The following is a 23,871-nucleotide window of genomic DNA, read 5'->3' on the forward strand; positions in this document are numbered from 1 at the left end:
GTGATATAGCCATTATGTTAACTGGTGTGCCTTTTTTTTTTTTTTTTTTAATACAGGGTGCATGTGCTTGCTAGAGAGAGATAAACAAAGACATCCTGTCCCCATGTGGGATAGCCAAACCGCAATTCCTTCTCTTCCATTCTCCTTTCCAGATCTTGGGCACAGGTGCTACCAGACCAATCAGCAGTGGGCCACATGGGATCCAGCTGCCTTAAGCACCACGCCACCTGCTGGCTCTGAAATAAGTACCATAATTGATATTAAATTTATGCACCTAAATTGTTCATTCAATAAATACTTACTGGCCACCTACTGTATGCCAGGCTTTTTGCTGTAACTGTGAATGGGAAAGCCTTATCCTTGAGAATATCAAATGCCAATGGGGAGACAGGCAAATAAACAAAAGCTGCAACTAACAAATAAATTGTTCTGAGGCAAGGACTACCAAAGTGTCAGAACTGCTCAGAGAAGACAATGTCTCAAGGAAAGCTTTGGAAAGAATACAGACCCTTTTCAAGATCTTATCCCATGAGGCTGTTACATTTATTCATGAAATAATATATCCCAAATAGTCAAAGTTAAAACAACAAAAACCATTTTTAGTCTTATCTATGTATTTCACAGTACATTTTTCTGATAAAAAGTCTCAGTAGTTCAAGGGTATAGTTTGTTTCCTTTAAACAATCAAGTTATTCACAAATTTTGTGACTATTCTGATAATCAGGTGAGAACAGAAAGTCAATAAACTTGTAGGGCCAGAAGGTAGTGTGGTGGTTAAGGCGCCGGACTTCCACATGGCTCACCTCAGTTTGAGTCCAGAACCTGGTGGCTTGCTTCTCACTTTCCCTCTCTCTTTTTTCTCTCTCTCTCTGGTGAGCAAAAGTGCCCTATAGCAAATTAAAAACTAATTATAATAAAAAATAAATACTTCTTTAAAAATAGAGTTAATAAACTTACTTTCCTATGTGCTTTGAGAAGTGTTTTTCACCAACACAGAACTGCTGGAATAATGTATACATAAACTTTCAAGGAGACTTCACCAACAGTTTTTTGCCCTTTTGTGTGCTTATATCTTAGTTTAAGGAGAAAAAGAGAGAGGAGTTTATCACTCTGAAATTATGTCACTATAAACTGTCATAATTCAAAATAATAAATCAAACATTATATACTTAATATATAGTATATGCTTCGGTTGACTCTTGGTACTCATCGCTACATGTTCTTGTTTTTGTTTTTTTGCTGTTTTAGTCTTTGCTACAGGGCACTTGTGCTCACCTGTGAGACACATAGAAAGAGAGAGAGAAGGAAAATGAAAATTCACTCCCTAAGGGGGATAGCTACAGGATTCTGGGCATGTGTTCTTCAAGCCACCAAGTCTGGGACTTGAACCGCACAGTCAGCCATTTGCGATCCAACCACCTTAAACACCACACTAGCAAGTGCTTATTGTCTCAGTGTCATCTGAAGTGGAGATAATAACAGTATCTGCCTCATTGGATTACTATAAATATTAAATGAAAGAATAGATAAAGTAGTCCATGTACAAGATCTTCAAAAAGCTCACAGAAAATGCATGTTATAAAGAAACTATGGATTGATTTCAAATTTCTGCACCAAAATAAACTCATACTTTTAATTCCATTTTTCCCCCAAGAATTTTTGAAATCCCTTTGTAGCAAGACAATCTATGTAAAACTCTTAGAATAGGGCGTGGCATATAAATAAGCACTTGATACATGTTAATAGTTACTATTACATGCAGTTGCTCCTCCATAACCTGGGATTCAGTCAACCACGAATGGAACATGGTAACACTGTCACTGACATGTACTATATAGTTAGGTCGACCATGGTTTTATCTGTATTGGACACATACAGACTTTTTTGTCTTGACATCATTTCCTAAACAACATGGCATAAGAACTATTTACACATGGTATTAGATATTGTAATCTAGAGATTATTTAAAGTAATGGAGAGTGCCTGGCATGATTTTCAAGCCACTAGGTCTGGGACTCATACTGTGGTCAGTCATGTGGGAATCCAGCTCCTTAATCACTATGCCACCTGCTGGACCCCAGATTGCAAATATTTTATTTAATAAGTAAAGATGCTATAACTACTGATTAATAAATTGATTATTTCAAATACATCTTAGAAATAGGAAAGGAGTAACAGGATAGTGCTGGTGTTTAAGGGTTATATGATAATGAACAAAGCAAATAGCTCTAGTTTTTAAAAAGCCTTTACATATTATGCATTGCAATCATTTCAACAAAAAGTAAACACATTAAAATTTATGTTAATAACACTGAAAATTTTAATTCATAAAAATTTATCTTGTGGCAGAGAGATATGAAATTTCACTCCTTATGGATAGCTTAATAGAATAAAAGCCAAACATGCCCAAATAGACATATTAATGTATAATTTCACTACATCATTTATTACTAGGGTCACTGAAATAAAATAATCTAGCACTTGTTCAAACTATCTGTACAAATGAATAAACAAAATCTCAAAGACATCAAATCATTTTAATACAAATCTCCATGGAAGAAGGTTAATAAGAGTTTGTAGCAGTCAAATATATAATTAAATCAACAAGTGTTTATTGAATTAACTACTGTGGACCTACTGTATTATACCCAAGCAGCAGCTCCTTAAGCAATGAGAAATTGCTACTCACCAGCAAGGGTGTAATCCATATCAAAACCAAAACACTTAATTTTTTCCATGGCTAAACTTCGGTTCACAAACACCCTACAGAAAAGAAAAAAAAAATGTATCACAATAAACAATGGGGAAAAAAAATCCAGAAATTTAGTGAAGTTACTGGCTATTTTTCTAGGTGTTCTTTACTTATTTATTTAGTCATTCATTTTTCAAACTGATTTTTTTTAGTTATTTTTCTTTTATAGTGTACATATTTATTTAAGGTGTACAACATGTTTTGATATATTTACCTTGAGATACACCCACACTCACAGTGAAGTTATTACTATGGTCAAGCAATTAACATACTCATTATCCCACACAATTACTTACCTTCCCCTCTCTCCCTTCCTCTTTTTCTTTTTCTGTCTTTTTCTCTCCTTTTTTTTCCCCCTTTGGTGTGGCAAGAATAGCCAAAATCCACTCCCTGGACAAATTGCCAGTATATAACACAGCATTATTAACTATAATGTTCATATTATACATTAGATCACTTTTTTATCCTATACAACTGTAACTTTGTACTCCTGGATATACATCTTCCCATTCCCCTCCCAACCAGTTTTACTGATTCTATGTATTTTAGATTCCACATGTAAGTGAGATCATGCAGTATTTCTCATTCAGTGTCTTACTTAGTTCACTGAGCTCGGAGTTTACCCATGGTGTCACAAACAATAGGATATACTTTTTTAAAGGCTGGGTCTAGCAGATGACATAGTGGTTACATTGCTGGACTCTCACATTGCCGACCACAGTCTTAAGTCTCAGACCTGATGGCACCAAATTCATACTGGGTGCATGTGCATGCATTCCTAAGATCTCGGGAGAAGGGATTGCAGGTTGACCATCCCCGTTGGGGAGGTGATTTCTCACTTTCCCTCTCACTGTCTCTGTCCAGATCTCTCTCCAGTGAGCATGTGCCCTAAGGCAGAAACCTCTAACAAAAATAAAATAAAATAAAGGCTGAATAAAATTTCATTGTATAAATTCACCACAATTTCTTTATGCATTCACCTGGTAACAGATACTTTGGGTGTTTTCATATTACGGTCTTTGTGAATGATGCTGCAGTGAACATGGGAGCGCAGTTATCTTTACAAGGTGATGCTTTCATTTCTTTTGAGTATAGACCCAGAAGAGGGATTGCTGGGTCATATGGTAGTTCTATTTTTAATTTCTTTAGTAATCTCCATACAGTTTTTCATAGAGAACCTTTTCATGTACCTTTTGGCCATCTTTATATCTTCTTATAGAAATGTCTATTTAGTTCCACTGCCTTTTTTTAGGTTTGTTTGTTGTTGTTTTTCTACTGGGTTCATTATATATTGTGTCTAGTAGTCCCTTATCATAGGCTGCCTTTTCATTTTCTTGACTGTTTCCTTTCGTATGTAGAGGATTTTAGTTATAGACCCACACTTGTTTTTTCCTGCTTTGTTGCCTGTGCTTTTGATATTCTATCAAAAAAATTATTGCTAAGACTAATGTCAAGAAGCTTTTCCCATTTTCTTCTAGATCTTCTTACTCAAATACACACACACACTTTTTTTTTTAATTGCTAAAGGGTACATGCACTCCCGAGGGAGGGGAAGGAGAGACTGGAGGGAGGGAGGGACAGGGAGAGACTGGAGAAAGTAGCCCACAATGAGGCATGGTTATGCCACAATCCCTTCTCTTCCATTTCTCCATCCTGTCAGGATTTGGGGCATGCAAACACACGTGCCACATGTGTTTTTAAAGCTGCTGGGGCTGGAATTAAAATCACAGTTTTGTGGGATCTGGCTCCTTTTAACCACCAGGCCATGGGGCCGATCCTCAAATACCAATGTCAAGATCCATAATATGTGGGGCAGCAGGTGGCATGGTGGTTAAAAAGCACTGGATTCCCACATGGTTGACCACAGTTTGAGTCCTAGACCCGGAGGCTTGAAAAACACAATAAATAAATAGGTAAGTAGGTAGGTAGGTAAATAAATGAACGAATGAATGTTTAAAAAAATCCATATGGAACAGTCATGATTAAGGCAACTGAATCCTATATGGTTGACTGTACAGTTTGAGTCCTGAACCAAACAGCTTGAGAAACACACTTTGTGTGTGTGCATGTATACCCAAACTACTGAAAAGAGAAATGGAAAAGGGATTGTTACGTGACCATGCTCAATTGGGGGGAGGGGGCCCTTCATCTCTCTCTCTCTCTCTCTCTCTCTCTCCAGAGAAAACACAAGTCCTCTGGCCAAAAAAAATCCATAAAAATTATTGAAGTTTATCTTATACCAGATACCAGAAACAGATATTACATGAAACATAAAAATATATGGTTTTGGTTGGGGATGGCAGGTGGTGTGATGGTTAAGGGCGCTGGACTCCCACATGGCCAACTGTAGTTCAAGTCCTGGACCTGGCAGCTTGCTATATATATACATGGTTTTAGTTATACTGTATCCTGGCATTAACAATGCCTGATTTGTACTTAAGATTTCAGGGAAGTTCTCCTTTTCAAAGTCTGACCTCATAAAATAAGTTTATTTTCAAGATTTTATAATACATTCAGTTACTCATTTATAATTTGATGAGCAAAACTTGTTTAAAGGCGACCCAAGAAATAAATACAGTTACCGAGTGCCTACTATATGCCAAGCAATACTAAAGATGGCAACTCTTACAATTTTTTTTTTTAAATAAAAGCAGGAGAGACAGAGCACCAGTTTAGAGAGATCAGGAAAATATGTTTGAGCTTAATTCTTTTTTTCCTACTCACTAATGAAAGAGCACATTAACACACATGGGGTTGGGGAATACCCTCTGCAGGGCCTGGTCACACCATGATTCCTTTTCTCCAGTCTTCTAGCCTGCTAGAATTCTTTTTTCTTTTTTAAGGTTTTTGCCATAGGGCATGTATGTTCACTGGAGACAGACAAAGAGAGGGAAAGTGAGAAATTACCCCTTAGGGGGATGGCCACATTGCAATCCCTTCTCCTCCATTCTCCTCTTGGGATTTGGGGCACACAAGCACATGTTCCTGGCATGATTTTCACCAGGTCCGGTACTTGAACCACAGTTGGCCAGGTGGGGAGTCCAGCACCTTAACCACTATACCTGCTGCCCTGGATGAGCTGAATTTTAAACAATCAGTATAAATTTTCCTGAAAAATAAGACAGGAAAGGCAATGCAGGCAAGAATAAACAAGAAAGAAAAAAGTTTACAATGAACTACAAAGTATTTATTATGGCTGGAGCTGAAAAGCTTTCTTTGGTTTTGCTTTTCTGGTTTTGTTTGTTTATTTTGCAGGTTTTCTAAGGGAACAGAGATAGGGCAAAGAGCTATAAGAGTGATTTTAATTATGATACTAAAAAACCCTTAGCAGGAGTCAAAATCATGAACACTTTAGCCCAATCACGGTGGCATGGGTTCACATCCTGAGTCAGTCCGAGCATGATGGTCTTCTGGAGTAAGTGGGGTTTTTTTGTTTCATTTTTTTGCTTTTTAATTTTGCCAGAGGGGGTGTATGCTCACTGAAGGATGGAAGGGAGGAAAGAGAGAAAGTAAGAAGGTATCTTCAAGGGGAATGATCATGCTATAATCCCCTCTCTGTTTCTCCCTCTTTTGGGGTTTTGTTCACATATACACACACCCTTGGAGTATTCTAAATCTGTGACTTGAACTGCGCTCTCAGCTATATAGATACCATGACACAGTAGGCCCTTTGGAGTAAGATGGCCACATTGCAATCCCTTCTCCTCCATTCTCCTCTTGGGATTTGGGGCACACAAGCACATGTTCCTGGCATGATTTTCACCAGGTCCGGTACTTGAACCACAGTTGGCCAGGTGGGGAGTCCAGCACCTTAACCACTATACCTGCTGCCCTGGATGAGCTGAATTTTAAACAATCAGTATAAATTTTCCTGAAAAATAAGACAGGAAAGGCAATGCAGGCAAGAATAAACAAGAAAGAAAAAAGTTTACAATGAACTACAAAGTATTTATTATGGCTGGAGCTGAAAAGCTTTCTTTGGTTTTGCTTTTCTGGTTTTGTTTGTTTATTTTGCAGGTTTTCTAAGGGAACAGAGATAGGGCAAAGAGCTATAAGAGTGATTTTAATTATGATACTAAAAAACCCTTAGCAGGAGTCAAAATCATGAACACTTTAGCCCAATCACGGTGGCATGGGTTCACATCCTGAGTCAGTCCGAGCATGATGGTCTTCTGGAGTAAGTGGGGTTTTTTTGTTTCATTTTTTTGCTTTTTAATTTTGCCAGAGGGGGTGTATGCTCACTGAAGGATGGAAGGGAGGAAAGAGAGAAAGTAAGAAGGTATCTTCAAGGGGAATGATCATGCTATAATCCCCTCTCTGTTTCTCCCTCTTTTGGGGTTTGTTCACATATACACACACCCTTGGAGTATTCTAAATCTGTGACTTGAACTGCGCTCTCAGCTATATAGATACCATGACACAGTAGGCCCTTTGGAGTAAGTTTTAATCATCTTTGAAGAAAAAGACATTTTTTCAAACTGATCCTCAGCTTCGTGGCCAAAATTAAAACTGGATGGCTTATTCTCTCATTACCAACCTTTTCTTTGCCTTAATTTTGTAAGTAACTATGAGAAAAGAGATTGATAGGATCACTGGATCTCAAACTGGTGTGCATTGAAATCACAATTACCTAGCCAACATTAAAAATAAAGCCACCTTGGGCCAGCAGGTGATGTGAAGTCTAAGAAAGCTGGATCTCACATGGCCAGCTGTGTGGCCAGACCCAGCAGCTTAAAAATCACACTGGTATACATGCATGCAAGACCAAAATCCCAAGAGGAGAATGGAGGAGAAAAGAGTGAAGTATGGCCATTCCCCCAGGGGGGTGATTTCTCACTTTTTGTCTCTCTCTCTCTGCCTCTCTCTCTCTCCACAAGCCCAAACAACCTATAGCAAAACTAAAAGATAAATAAACAAGTGAAATAGAGATGCCTAGGCTAGATTCCCCCGTCAATAATCTAGGTCAATGGTCTCCAGAGGAGTAACCATACCAGGAGATACAGAAGACCACAATGGGAGGCAATAAGAAAATATCAGATCTTCAGGCCAGCAGGTAGCTCAATGGTAAAAGCAATGGATCCTATATAGCCAACTTTGTGGTGCAAGTCCCAGATCTGGTAGCTTGAAAAAACACACTGGGCACATGTGTATCTGTGCCCAAAATCCCAAGAGGAGAATAGAAAGAGTAGGGATTGCAGCATGGCCACGCCCTAATGGGCGATTTCTCACTTTCCCTCCTTCTCTGTCTAGCTCCAGAAAGTGTACATGCTCTGTAGCAAAAAAAACTAAAAACTAAATTAATAATCAAATCTATTGATATTCATTTTATCATTTAAAAATATCTGATTTGTGGAGCTAGCAGGTGACATGGTGGTTAAGGTGCTGGACTTCCACATGCCCAACCGCAGTAAAAATCTTGAACCTTACGGCTTGAAATTCATGCCGGAGTTATGTGCGTATATATGTCCAAAATCCCAAGAGGAGAATGGAGAAGGGATTGTGGCATGACCACTCCCCTTGGGGGATGATCTCACATTCTCTCTCTCCACCTCTCCATCTCTCTGGCAGGCACAAAAATCTCTCTCTCAACAACAAAAAAATCTGATTTATATGTATTTTTTTACTACATATAAACAAGGAAAATAGTATAGGCAACTGATTAATAATTACACACAGGGGTGTAATCCTTTTTGTTTGTTTGTTTAACTTTATTTCTTCCATGAACAAAAAAGGCAAAATAAGAGACAGAAACACAGAGACCCCAACAGGGTCCCAATGCCACAATCCTTCCCAGGCCCAGAAAGTCCCAGTGCATGGGCAAGCATGTGCTCAGTATACTCAGGAACATCTCCAAATGCAAACCCAAAACTTTCCAATGTGGGTCTGCATAGCACAGCTTTGCATTTCACTACTGCACAACCATCTAGCCCCTAATGTTCCACTGGTGAAATAGTCAAAGAGTTAAGGAACCACTGATCTAGACAATGCCTTTAAAAAAAAAAACAAAAAAACTTTGCCACTACGACCAGCAATTGACATAATGGCTATGTTGTTGGACTCCCATGTAGTTGATTGCGGTTCGAGTCCTGGATCCGGTGGCTTAGACTCATGCCAGGTGTGTATGTGCCCAAGATCATGAGAGGAGAATGGAGGAGAAAGGACTGTGGTGTGGCCATCCCCCCTGGGTGGGGGGGTGATTTCTAGCTCTCTGTCTCTCTCTGCCTTTCTGGAGAACACACTCTATAGCAAAAATCTCTCCAAAAGCAAACAAACAAACAAACAAAAACAACTTTGCCAGGATTGGCAGATAGCATAATGGTTATGTTGCTGGATCCCCACATAGTCGAATACAGTTCAAGTACTAGACCTGGTGGCTTAAAACTCACACCAGGTCCATGTACACACATGCCCAAAATTCCAAGAAGAGAATGGAGGAGAAAGGACGGAGGCGTGGCCATGCCCCCTGGGAGTGATTTTTCCCTTTCTGTCTGTCTGTCTCTGTCATTCCACGCTCCCACTAGCAAAAGTTTCTCTAAAAATAGCAACAACAACAACAAAAAAAACTCTTTGCTAACATTACCATGTTAAATTTTAATAGAAATTTTCTCCTTTTGTCTCAGAACCTCAAGTGAAAACACAAAATTTCAAATATTTGCTTAAAAGTAGTTAGAGACACCAGCAGATGGCATGGTTATGTCACTGGACTCCACAGAGTCAACCGTGGTTGAGTCCCAGACCCAGTGGCTTAAAACTCACACTGGGCTTAGTGTGCATGTGTGCCCAAAATCCTGAGAGAAGAATGGAGAAGGAACTGCGGTACAGCCATCCCCGCTGGGGAGTGATTTCTCATTTTCTGTCTCTCTGTCTCTCCAGCAAGTGCACACACCCTAACAGTAAATATCTCTTTAAAAAAAAATAAAGTTTGATGGCAAGTTTGATGGCTTGTAGTCACTAGGCCCTTGAACTCAGAACTGATACCTCCTCTGCTTCTCTGTAAAATATGAAAATCATTACCTATCTCGTAGGCATAACTGCCGAGATCAGCTCTATAAAACTGTCAATTCCTGAGATTTTTTAAAAGAATTATTTATTCAATTTATGGATTTATTATTGTTTGATTTGACTAGAGACACACAAAGAAAAAGAGGGTAAGTAAGAAAGCAAGTCATCAGGTCTGGGACTTAAACCATGGTTGGCCATGTGGGAGTCCAGTACCTTAACTATCATGCCATCATGTGCTGGCCCCTCTTAGGAGAGATGCTATAGAAAAAATTTATATTTCCTGGAGCCAGCAGCTGGCGTAATGGCTATGTCACCGGACTCCCACATAGTCGACCACGGTTCAAGTCCTGGAACTCGTGGCTTAAACTCATGCCAGGCGTATGTGCATGTATGCCCAAGATCCCGAGAGAAAAATAGAGGAGAAGAAACTGCAGTGTGGCCATACCCCTGGGGGGTGATTTCTCACTTTCTGTCTCTGTCTTTCTGGTAAGTGCACGTGACCTTTAGCAAAAATTCCCCCCCCCCAAAAAAAAAGGAAAAATAAAAAAAGAAAATATTTATATTTCCTTTCTCTAAGAAGACCTAGCCTTCTAGAAAATCAATATTTATTTTTCCCTAGGTTAACAGTGAATGTAGGGGAGAAGGGAGTAATGGATAGCTGAAATACACAAGGAAGGATAAATAATACTCACCCAAACCTCCTTGGTTTTTTTTGTTTTTGTTTTTTTTTTTTTTGGAGAGATTTTCACTGTAGGGCGCGTGCGCTCGCCAGACAGACAGAGAGAGACATAGAGACAGAAAGCGAGAAATCACCCCCCAGGGAGGATGGTCACGCCACAATCCCTTTTCCTCCATTCTCCTCTCGGGATCTTGGGCACGCACGCACACGCGCCCGGCATGAGTTTTAAGCCACCGGGTCCGGGACACGAACCGTGGTCGACTACGTGGGAGTCCAGCGACATAGCCATTATGCTAACTGCTGGTTCCCAAACCTCCTTGTTTCAAAACACTCCCCCAACCCAAAATATCACCATGACCCTCCCATTTATAATAAGAATATCCACTTTACCATTTCTTTCCCATAGTGACATAAATCTTTTTGAAAGCACAACAAAGACAAAAGACATAAAATAATGGTTCCAACTCTAAAAACCAAATGTTACTACTGAAGCTTAAGCTTTCCAAACAGATTCTCGGTTCAGCTTAGGGGGCCAACTGGATCAAATCCTTGATCAGAGCCCTAACAGCTGACATGCCTAAAATATTCTATGGGAATACAGGCAGGAATAGATTGGGGAAGACTTGTTCTGCTGGTGATACAATTCAACAGAGAGGTATGTGAAACCAAATTAATAAAAGAAACAGCTTTGATTCTGACAGAAGAAAAATGTTGGCTGGTTTTAGGCACAGCTAAAATCACAGGAATAAAGAGTCTGCTAGTGTCACTCAATCAGTGCTGAAGGTAGTAAAAAACAGTGAACAGTTCCTATAAAGTAGTTTGCCGGTTTCTTTCTCAGCCAGAAAAGAGATTAAGCCTGTACTGCCATGAAAATCTATCAAATTATGCAGATACACCCTCAAAACACGTTCTCTCTCACACAAATACAAAGTTCACTATGCATCTTTATTAACTGTGTAAACTATTAATTCCAGGAATTACATACTTTAGGATTATGAAAATCTGTTTTTGCCAAAATAATCACAACTAAATATCCATCAAATCTCACTTCTTTTTCCTATGTAACTTAACTAATCACATTAACTATTCAATCAACATATTTATTGAGTATCTACTATAAACCAGATACTATTTTGTGAAATATATAATAGAATCTTTTCAGGCAGTAGCCTGAGCTACGAAAGACTTTATAAGCACATAAAATTAGAAAATAAGGTAAATTTTGCTATAAATATTGTCCACCAAATACCCTTAATTTTTCACTTTCATTTAAAATAAGTACTCTAATCTACAGAAGCAATTTCTGAACCTCACAAAGAAATAATCACTCCTATCACCCAATTCATTTCTATTATGTCTATAAAACAAAAGAGAAACCTGGTATTTATTCTCATCTCTCCTTTTGTTTCCCTAATATAGGCTACAAAAAATAGGGGGAGAGACAATATGGAATTAAATCTAATTTGTTGTACAAAGATCTAAAGTAAATACGCAAAGCTATCAGTACAAAAGAACTGAAATAAATCAAATATAGTTACGTTATGCTAAGATGTACAGACAACACCCAAATGCTGAAAATGTGCATTGACTTTAAATACAGAGCTGGCCTTAAGCCTGAAAATGCTGTCTCTAGAATACAGTCTTCAAGAGAAACTAATCTTTTGGTTTCAAACTAATGACTATTCTTCACTGAGGTTCTAAAAAAAAAAAAGTATTAGTACTATATCAACTAAAAGGTACTGTTACCAAGAAAAAAAGACTAGCTTATTGCCATACCGTACATTTCAAAACTAAAAGATTTAACTGCTTGGGGAATCCAAAAATGTTCTCTTGGTCCAAAGACCCTGACTATACCTTTGCCAATTCCAGTTTACTCAGTCACTTTTTAAATTATTTACCAGTGGAACATACTCCACTCTTATGTTCAAGAGCCTGAAAATATGTATGAAATAACTTTCCATGCATATTGGGTTCTTAAAAAAGGCAGCAAGTTGCCATCCTAGAAAACATGACCAACTAAGCATCCAAACCTATTATAAACTATTAGCCAGATTATTAGCCATAAATTTCTACATACTAAGTTGCAAACTGCAAGTTTGATCATTAGCAAGAGAAATAATTGCTAGGAGACAGAAACACTATAAAACCAGGTATAGACTCCAATACAAAGTGTAACAGCTTTTATTGTTAGATCCCATTGCAGTAAAACATGACATGTGAATAAACTCTATTCAAGTAAATATAAACAGTAAAAACCCAAAACCAATAATATAATGTACTGTAAGAACAGGGATCTAATATTCTTACACTTAAGTAACATGAACATGCAATTTACTAAATTTGAAATTCTGTAAGTAGCAAACTCTTAATAGGTTTTGATATTTAACTCATAATTCAAAGCAGCATTACCTCATCTGTCACTGGTTGCCGTTTTGCAGTGTGAAAGTGAGTCAACTAGTTCTTGAAGTCACATACCAAAATTCTTCTTAAAGTCCCTGGTAATTTTTGTGTGTGTGTGTGTGTGTGTGTGTGTGTGTGTGTGTTACTTTAACCTAACTACAAAAAGACTGTTTAGTCTGAACCAGTCCTCTCAAAAGCATGTATCTTCTGAGACAGCATTGGAGAAAACACTTCTGTGTCTAATTTAACTTGTCACTGGATATCACTGTTGCTCCACACAAATCCATTTGGAATAGAATTTCTTTGGCAATGGTGAACTTTATCCGTAACTCCTCCCCTTGCCTAGGAGTCACAATTTCCTGGCCAAGAGCCCAACAAGAGTTACTGCAACAACAAATGAGAATAAGAATTCAAGGAAAAAAATCTTGGGTCTTCTCTTTTCACTGTGTGTTTGCTTAATTAAACTCATATTTGAAGTTTGCTACAACCAAGTTACAAAAGTTTTCTAAATTATGGACCAAAAGATTACTTTTTTTACTTATAGAAAAAAAGGCTATGATGTAGAAAATGTATTTGTTGAAAACCTAACACCAAACTAGTATCTGTTATTGGCATTCCCATTTTTCCATTTAAGATTAAAATCTAGTAATTCTCTTTTGATTACTTCCTTCAAGTCCACCTCATGTGTCTTCATTTAAATTTCCAAACATCTGTGAAATCCAGATCCTCCATTTGATTCACGCTAGTAACAACCTGTCCAGGTCTTCACAAATTCAGCGATCATCTTCCACTTGTTCTGCCCTCACACTACTGCTAAATCTCAAAGTGTGGCCCGCACACCAATGCTGGTCTGGGAACATCTGTTACTAATTCATGACCAATTCAATACCTACAAATACTACAAGTATTTAGAAATTTTTATAGCAATTTGACAGAAAATCTATGTTTGTTGAAAAAAAGTAGGCTTCATTCTTCTAATAATTTATCCTTATTATATTTCACAAATACATCAATTTGAAACAGACTGGAATTTATTTTCAAACTGATCCTACATCAAAAACAGTTTGAAAAGCATTGCCCTTCATGAAGCCCAGCTCCAATGATGTCACCCTCCTACTTAATAACCTTTAGTCATTGTTCATTACCTACCTAATAAATTACAAAATCTTAGATTTGCACACAGTCCAAAACCTTTCATCAGTTTGATCTTATGTTGCTTCATAGCAAGCACTGTTTGCTTTAATAGTCAAAGCAAACTTGCTATTTTCGATGGTGTATGTGTTCTCTTTAACTGAAATGTCTACCTCAGTTATCTCTCAACTACTCAAGACCCTAAATCTCAAGTGATTTCTTTAAGAAACTATTCTGGCTGTGCCACAGAATTATGTGACAGTAATACCTCTGAGTCTCACATTACTTTTGTACTAAATTAAAGAAATTTCTTCAATAACAAAAAAATCTGGGACCAGCAGTTAGTGTAATGGCTATGTCGCTGAACTCCCCCATAGCCAACCGCAGTTTGAGCCCCAGATCCAGCAGCTTAAACTCACACTGGGCGCGTGTGCGTGCATGCCCAAAATCCCGAGAGGAGAATGGAGAAGGGACTGCAGCGTGGCCATTACCCCCTTGGGAGGTGTGATTTCTCTCTTTCTGTCTCTCTATCTGGTGAGCACACGCGCCCTATAGCAAAAACCTCAGGACACCCCGCCCTTTAACAAAAACCCCCCCAAAAAAAAAAAAAAAAAATCTATAAAGTTGTGATCCCAAGTGAGAGAATTGAATATTCAAAATCTCTTATTTCGACACTTACTGAATGTTGTTAAATACAGAAAAAAATGCATGTAGTTCTGGTATTTTTTTTTTAAGAATTATTTTATTTAACTTTATTTATTTATTTATTTTTAATTTGATCAGAGGGGGACAGAGCAAGAGCAAGAGAGAGGGAAAGTGAGAAAGCAAGCTGTGGCAGTCCGACATCCTTAACCACCACGCCACAGGCCGGTCCCAGTTCTTGTACTCTTTGCAGGATTATAAACTCTGAGACAGATTCATAGCCTTGTCAAAACCTAGCATAGGGCTTTGTAAACAGCAGACACAATATTTAAACTAAAAATTAAACTAAAAACTTAATAGTAGGTAATAGTCATCTGAGACTGTGGGGAGAAGTTTCTGCTAATGGGTACAGTTTCTTGCCAGGATAATGAAAATGTTCTAAAATTAGACAGTGGTGTTGGCTATACAGCTCTGAATACTAAAACCACTGAATTATACACTTAAAAAGGATGAATTGAATGGTATGTGAATTATATTTTAATAAAGCTGTTATTTTAAAAACTTAATGGGAAGGCCTTAGTCTACCATTATAACTGCATCCTTTAGTAAAAAATATGGCTAAGAACTTTATGAAATAGATTATTTGTTGGTTTTTTTTTGGGGGGGGTTGTTGTTTTTCTTTTAAGGTTTCTTCCTTAAGAAAGAAAGAGAGAGAAAGTGAGAAATCACCCTCTGGGTGATGGCCACACTGCAATCCCTTCTCCTCCATTCTCCTCATAGGATTTTGGGCACACATCCACATGCACCAAGTGTGATTCTCAAGCCACCAGGTCTGGGATTCAAATCACAGTCGGCCATGTGGGATCCCAGCTCCTTAACCACCATACCACCTGCTGACCCTATGAAATAGATTCTTAAAAACTGAAAGTTCAAATATCAGAGATATACAGACATAACAAAAAATTTTACAGTAGATTATAAAAGTCATGTAGTAGCATTAGTTTTTGTTTTCACAAATTCCAGCCAATAATTTCTTACTAATTTAACATTTTCTCTGAGGGACATCCTCAAGAGGAATACATTTATCAGATTATGCCAGAACAGCAGCCTATGCTCTAGAACTCTAACAACAAATGTATTGTCACTTATAAAATAAGACATGCACTTTTATTATTCGGTTTAGTCATTCATATAACCCAATATTTAAAAAAAGTTCAAGAGAAAAGTCAGTATGGAGGGATATATAGTACAAGATGATTAAGATTTAAGAAGTTTTGCTATCAATTGTAAAACTGATCCATATAACATACAGTTTAAAAACAGGGTTGGGGGGGAATCCCCAGAAGTTAAAGCCTAGTAAGAGATTCTACAAGATAACCAAGGGTTATCCATAAAATAAGGATAAAGGAGACATACATCTGCAATATAACAGAAGAAACCCACAGAGAATTCCATACCCCTGTCTTAACACTGAGTTCAGGGAGTGAGGGAAACCTTTCCCTGAGAATGTGAGCAAGTCTTGCAGGCTGTGTGTGGTCTGAATTTGCACTACTAAAATGGTAGGTACTACCCTAATGATTAAAAGAACCTAAAGCAAATCATTTCCAGAAAAAAACTTGAGTTCTAACATTTTATTGCTAGATAAACCCTAGTTTCAACAATGATTAAATGTTAAAAAAATAAATAAATAAATACTAGGGGATTGGCAGGAAGACCAGCAGGTGATGTAGTAGTTGAGGCACTGGACCCCCACATGGCTGACAGCGATACAAGTCCCAGACCCAGGGGCTCAAAACTCACACCAGGCACGTGTGCATGCATGCATGCCCAAATTCCCAGGAGGAGAATGGAGGAGAGAGGACGGAGTGCAGTGTGGCCATCCCCCTTGGAAGGTTATTTCTCACTTTCTCTCTCTGTCTCTGTTTCTCCAGAGAGCGCAAGCACCCTTTAGCAAAAATCGCTATAATTCTTTTTTTTTAATGAAGGCATGTGTACTGATCAGAAAGAGAAAGACAGAGAAAAAGGAAGAGGAGAAAGCACCCTCCATGAGCAATGGTCACACCACATCCCTTCTCCTCCATCTATTCCCCCTTTCAGGATTTTGGCACACATCCGCCCGCACTAGGCCGCTCTCAAATCTCTGGATTTGGGACCTGAACCATACAATTAGCCATGTAAGATACCACTGTCTCAACCACCAGGCCACCAGGCTGTGCCACCACCCTCCCTCCAAGTGTGTTTCTTAAAAGTGATAAAATATTAAGAGTACTGGTAATAATGTATAAGGGTGTCTTCAAAAACTTCATGGAAATGCATATTGTGAAAAAAACTATGCATGGAATTCTAAATTTTTTGCACCATAATAAACCTGTACTTTAATTCCATTTTTCCACAAACTTTCTTTCAAATTTTTTCATTCACTCACTGTACATCACAACATACAAAATGCTATTTCTCATCCAGAATACAATTGTATATTGGCTTAATCAAGGATATTACCATACATGCTATCGTCAACAAATAATTTTCCATTTGTTTCTTATATACTTATATATTTTTCCATATTTTTTTTTCTTTTCCCTGATTCCCTACTTCTCTCCTTCTGCATTTCCCACCCTCCTCCTACACGGTGTCTCTGGTATCTACAGTTGCTTTTCATGCTCTTTTTTTTTCCTGCCACATTTTATTGATACACAAAAGAATTATTTTATTTACCTTTATTTATTTTTATTTGACCAAAGAGGGAGAGTAAGAGAGAGAGAAAGTGAGAAAGCAAGCTGCCAGGTCCGGAACTCGAACCATAGTTGGCCATGTGGGAATCTAGCGCCCTTAACCACCATGCCACCTGCCAGCCCCTTGATTCACAAAGTATCTTAATCTAAATACTTTCAATGGCAAGTTCAGCTGACATACATGTATCTGTGAACATGCCTGACTATAAAACTCAGTAGAATGAACATACTTTAAAGTGGAACCTAGCTGAGGCTATATAGCTTATTGTGGTCATTATATATAATATGTGAGTGTGAGTGTGTGTGTGTGTGTGTGTATATATATATATAAATATATGCATGTGTGTGTGTGTATACATAAAAATATACATATATATTTCTTTTTTTTTGGGGGGGGGAGGTTTTTGCTATAGGGCGTGTGCGCTCGCCAGAAAGACAGAGACAGACAGAAAGCGAGAAATAACCCCTCAGGGGGGATGACCACGCTACAATGCCTTCTCCTCCTTTCTCCTCTCGCGATCTTGGACATGCACGCATAAGCGCCCGGCGTGAGTTTAAGCCACTGGGTCCGGGACTTGAACGGCGGTCCACTACATGGGAGTCCAGTGACATAGCCATTACACTAACTGCTGGTCCCAAAAATATACATATATATTTCAAGAAAAGCAGTTTTAGCTTTAATAAGTCAAAATTTAAAAATGTTACGAGAAATTTGCTTAATACTTAAAGCCAGGAAAAAGGTTAGGATTCTGTTCTAATAGTAGATAAATGGACCTATCAACAGCTCAAGAGAAGACAAAAATCCTTAAACCTGGAAAACAAAGCATAGAAGAAAATTGGTAATGTTTTAGTCAAAAGTCATAGAACTATATTTCAGCAGTTCAGTCTCATGTAATTAACCTCTCTTCTGTTGTGGTCCGATCTTTCCATTTACATTCCGGAAGTTAACATTCAACTTTAAACTTGTCCCTATAATTAAGTTGGCCATTTTCTTGGTTGTTGTTTGTACTCTAATTTCTGTGTGTGTCTTTAATTTTCTTGGAATAACACTCCGTTCAAACTTTTTGGAGAGCTAGTCTGGTGATAGTAAATTCTTTCAAGTTTTGGTTACCTGAGAATGTTTTTGTCTTTTCTTCCCAAATGAAGGATAATCTTGCTAGGTAAAGAATTCTTGGTTGAAATTGTTTTTCACTTAACATTTTGAATATGTTTTCCCATTCTTTCCTTGCTTGCATTGTTTCCAATGAGAAGTCCGTTAGCCTGATGGGATAACCTTTGTAAATAATCTGACGTTTCTCTCTTGCCAATTTTAGTTTCTTGCCTTTGTGGTTTTGGTCAATCTGGCTATGATGTGCCTTAGAGAAGACTTTCTTGGGTTTATTCCATTTGGGGTCCTTTGGATTTCTAGGGTCTGGATATCTGAATGCCTCTCTAAGTTTGGAAAGTTTTCTTCTAGGATTTCATGGAATAGATTATCAATGCCCTTATTAGTTTCTTCACCTTCTGGGCTACCGATTATCCAGACGTTTGGATGTTTAACGGTATCTAGTACTTCTCATACATTATTCTCATTTTGGGGGGGTTATTTGCTCAGTCTTTGTTGTGAATTTTTCTAAACCAGAGATTGTATCTTTTACATCTGAGATTCGATCTTCTGCATGATCTAATCTGTTTTTAATACTTTCAAGGGAGGTTTTGATTTCTTATATTACAGCCTTCATTGCTAATAGTTCCATTTGATTCTTTTTTATGGTGTGTATGTATTTTCTCTTTCAGATCATGCAAGAACTTCCTCACCTCCTGAAATTCATTCTCTTTTCTCCTGCATCTTCTGGAGTTCATGGTCTCTCTTCTCCTGCATCTCTGTTAGCTCTGTCACTATGAATGTTCTAAATTCTTTATCAGACATTTCCATGAGTTCCATTACACTGTCTGTGGATGAGAAGTTGTTCTTTTCCGTTGGGGGAGAGATATTTTCTTGATTTCTCATATTTCTTGTTCCTCTGTGGTGGTTTCTGGTCATCTGATGGATTATATGTTTTTTCCTAATTTCAAGTTTAATCTGAGCATTCAGAGGCATACAGGAGGATCTGCAGTATCTCTGCAGTATGGTTTTTCTCCAGCTCAGATGCAAATGACTTCTGAACAGGCCTGCACTTCACCTCTCTACTGTAGATTCTGGTCTAGAGGGTGAAGTCTGAGCAGAAAATCTTCAGCTTTTCTAGTCCCTTAAAAGGGACTGCTCAGAGCTGAGATGCAGATAACTTCTCCCATTTTTCCACAAACTTTCTAAAGTGTCTTCATACACTATCTTTCCACCAAAAATTTCAAAGTACACTTAAAAAGAATTCATTTTTTAAAAAAAATGAAGATGTCTAAGGAAGAGAGATTAAATTCCCTTTATCTTTATTTGCAAATGGAAAAAACTGTGGTAATGGGAGGAAAATGGTGAGAAATAAAAAGAGGACTAACAAATGAAGAATACACATATTAAGGGAGAAACCAGAGATAGTACAAGTACTTCTGAAAATAAATTTAATCCTTTAAAACCTCAGTTTAATTAAATACATGTTTTTTTCACTGTCGTCTTTCCTATTTTCCTCTAAATTGTCTTTCATTCTTTCCTCTTCAATTTTTCAAAGACCAGTGTATAGATGATCATTTATAAAATGTAGCAAAATTTCAAGAAAAGCATATGATTATGTTAGCATTAGGCCAAATTAACAAGTGTACTGTACCTATAATTTAAAAAAAAAAAATCTAAATCTAAAATTAAAAATAACATAATTTCATTTTCATCCTCTTCCATAAAAGACACTTCTAATTAATAATAAAAAAGCATTCTAACAACTCTAAAGGACTAGTTAAAAAATGACACTAAAAGGAGGGTACATTTAAAATATATATGAGGGGGATCCAGCAGTTGGCATAATGGCTATGTCACTGGATTCCCATGTAGGCAACCATGGTTCAAGTCCTGGACCCGGTGGCTTAAACTCACACTGAGCATGTGTGTGTGCATGCCCAAGATCCTGAGAGAATGGAGAAGGGATTGCAGTGTGGCTGGGTCCCTTTGGGATCCAGCAGTTAGCGTAATGGCTATGTCGCTGGACTGCCACGTAGTCGACCGCGGTTCGCATCCCGGACTCGGTGGCTTAAAACTCACGCCGGGCGCGGGGGCGTGCGTGCCCAAGATCCCGAGAGGAGAATGGAGGAGAAGGGATGGCGGCGTGACCATCCCCCCTGGGGGGTGATTTCTCGCTTTCTGTCTCTATGTCTCTCTCTGTCTGTCTGGCGAGCGCATGTGCCCTATAACAAAAAACCTCTCCAAAAAAATATGTATTTTTATTTTATTTTATTTTTACAAGGGGAAGTAGACAATGCACGGACTCCTTGTCTTTTTTGTAGAGTTCCCTCTGAGCTCTGGAAGCTTTGCCTGAGTCTCAGGCTACCCAGAGAAGTTTTAACTGGTGATATATATCAAGGGACCAATCATTAGTTAAGAACATGATGACAGAGGATTAAAGAGGATATAGAAGGTGGTTGAGAGGGGGGGAATAGAAGTGGGTCCAAGGGTCTGAGTAGCCACTGGGAACTGAATTAAACTGGAAGGGGGTAGTAGATGAAGAGGTGGGGCAACAAACTTTGCCACTGCTGAAATGGGGTTGAAGCTAGATGAAAGACGCTCAAGGCTGCTGCACAGTGAGGGGAAGGGCCTGAAGAAGAGTACATTTATTTCCTGCTTATACATCCTAGGAGCACACAAATTTTTCCAAAAATAATCCCCTGAATATAAATAACCAATAAACTTTGTATTAACAAAATTTTTAATCAGTAAGTGGAAGAGTTTCTCAAGTCTCATTTCCACAACTATTCTTTTGAGAGATAATTTACTTAATATTCATTCATTTGACGTGTGAAGTTTGAAAGTTCTGACAATTATATATAATTGTAATAATTCCAACCATCAAGATGTAAAATATTCCTTCAACCCAAACAATTCCTTCATGTCCTTTTGCAATACCCTCCACAAACCTTGGCCCTAAGCTACCACTGATCTGTGTTTTCAGTCACTATAAATGGAATTAAACACTATGTAGTTATGCATCTAGCTTCTTTTACTTAGCATAAGACTACTGAGACTAATTCATGTTGTTGGATGTATCATAATTAGTTATTTTGTTCCTATTTCATTGTATGACTATAACACACTTTATCCATTCAGTTAATGGACATTTTATTTGGGCTAGTTCTAATTTTGACTATTATAAATAATGTTGCTATGAACAGTGATACAAATATGTGTGGACAGATGCCCTCATTTCTCTTACATAAATAGCTAAAAGGGGAATTATTAGGTCATATGGTAAATGTATGTTTAACCTGAAAAGACAATGCCAAAACTCTTTTATAACGCTTAAGAATTCTATTTGGTTGTCGAAAAAGCCATGATGCATTTTGCATAGAAAAATACATCATAACTTTTTTAACAACCAGTTTAAGGGTGGTTGAGGCGCTAGACTCCCACATGGCTGACCACAGTTCAAGTCCTAGACCCAGTGGCCCAAAAACTCACAAATAGATGAATAAGTAAATAACTGTTAAAGAAGAATTCTATTTGCTATACATTAAGTGGGTTGTTTTTTGTTTCTTTTTTTTCCATTTCCTTTTTCATTTTTAGTTTTTGCTATAGGTTGTGTATGCCCACTAGAGGGAGACAAAGAGAAAGTGAGTGCAGGAAAGTGAGAAATAACTCCCACGGCAGATGGCCACACCACAGCCCCTTCGCCTCCATTTTCCTCTTGGGATTTTGGACACACACACACACACACACACACACACACACACACACGCCCAGGTTGATTGTCAAGACGCTGAGTCCAGGACTCAAACCATCCAGCTGGCCATGTGAGATTCCAGCACCTCAAACTCCATGATACCTATGGCCCCCACTGACAGTGTTTTTTTCCCTCTCCCAGTCATTCTAGTGTATGTACAGTGGTATCTCATTGTAGTTTTAATTTGTATTTCCCTAAACAGAACATCTTTTAAAGTGTTTATTTGCCATATCTCCTTTTGTAAAGTTTCTGTTCAAATATTTTGCTTATTTTTAATTAAATTGTGTGGTCTATCTTCTAATGGTGTTACAGTCCTTCATGTATTTATGTAAGTCCTTTATTTTATATAAATATATTCAGAATATTTTCTCCCAACCTATGGCACACCTTTTTACTTTCTTTTTTTTTTGGGGGGCGGGGGGGAGGTTTTGCCATAGGATGTGTGCACTTGCCAGACAGACAGAGACAGACAGAGAGACAGAAGGCGAGAAATACACCCCCCGGGGCCACGCCGCAATCCCTTCTCCTCCATTCTCCTCTCAGGATCTAGGGCACGCACGCACATGTGTCTGGCGTGAGTTTTCAGCCACCGGGTCCAGGACACGAACCGCAGTCGACTACTTGGGAGTCCAGAGACATAGCCATTATGCTAACTGCTGGTCCCCCCCTTTTTATTTTCTTAATGGTTATCTTGGACAGAACAGAATTTTTTCTTTTATCTTTTTAATTGAAAAAAATTTGTGTTTCTAAATCTTAGAAATCTTCACCAAGGTCAGCAAGTGGCACGGAGGTTGTGGCAGCTGGATCTCACATGACCCACTGAGTAGGTTGAGTCCTGGACCTGGCAGCTTGAAAAACACACTGACACATGAGCACGCATTCCCAAAATCCTAAGAGGAGAATGGAGAAGAGATTATAGTATGGTCATTCCCTCTGGGAGTAATTTCTCACTTTCCCTCTTTCTCTCTCTCTGTCTATCTCTCTCCAGCAAGTACAAATACCCTATAGCAAAAAAACTAAAATAAATAAATAAATAAATAAATACAAACATTATCTTTTTTAAAAAAAGAATTATTTTATTTAACTTTATTTATTTATTTTAATTTGACCAGAGAGGGACAAATTGGGGGTGGGGGGGATAAGAAAGCAAGCTGCCAGATCCAGGATTCAAACCACTATTAGCCATGTGGGAAACCAGCATCTTTAACCACCACCACCTGCCAGCCCCTACAAACAATATCTTTAAAAACAAAACAAAACTTTACTTGTTTCACAATCACACGGATTATACACAAGCATATGATCCACTCTGCATTTTTTTAATGTATGGTTTAAGGTAAAATTTAGGGTTCACTTTTCTCCTATATCAATATTTAGCTGTTCTAGCACATCTGTTAAAACACTAAACTCTCAGGACCTGCAAATGGCGTAGTGGTTAAGGTGCTGGACTCCCACATGATTAACCCTGGCCTGAGTCTCAGACCCTGTGGCTTGAAACTTATGCCTGGCATGTGTGCGTGCATGCCCAGGGTCCCAAGAAGAGAATAGAGAAGAAGGCTCTGCAGTGTGACCATTCCTACTAGGGGGTCATTTCTCACTTTCTCTTTCTCTGTCTCTAGCGAGCACATTCATCTTATAGCAAAAATCTCAAAAAAAAAAAAAAAAAAAAAAAAAAAAACACAACCACACAACCAC

The 23,871-nt window shown here is 38.2% G+C and overlaps 1 protein-coding gene across 3 annotated transcripts in view; it reads right to left on the reverse strand.

The window, feature by feature from the left end:
* Positions 1–23,871, reverse strand: part of NT5C2 (5'-nucleotidase, cytosolic II) — a 102,883-nt gene that overhangs the window by 63,137 nt on the left and 15,875 nt on the right. For 2 of the 3 annotated variants that reach the window (XM_027767420.1, XM_006166390.3), the window contains exon 2: positions 2,690–2,763. In XM_027767420.1, coding sequence (XP_027623221.1) covers positions 2,690–2,763 — 74 coding nt within the window. Of the gene's footprint in view, positions 1–2,689; positions 2,764–12,842; positions 13,111–23,871 lie in introns of those variants that run through there. The other variant, XM_027767421.1, reaches the window with a different exon arrangement.

Source organism: Tupaia chinensis, unplaced genomic scaffold (genome assembly GCF_000334495.1).
Source record: "Tupaia chinensis unplaced genomic scaffold, TupChi_1.0 Scaffold144255_1, whole genome shotgun sequence".
NCBI classification, from domain to species: domain Eukaryota; kingdom Metazoa; phylum Chordata; class Mammalia; order Scandentia; family Tupaiidae; genus Tupaia; species Tupaia belangeri.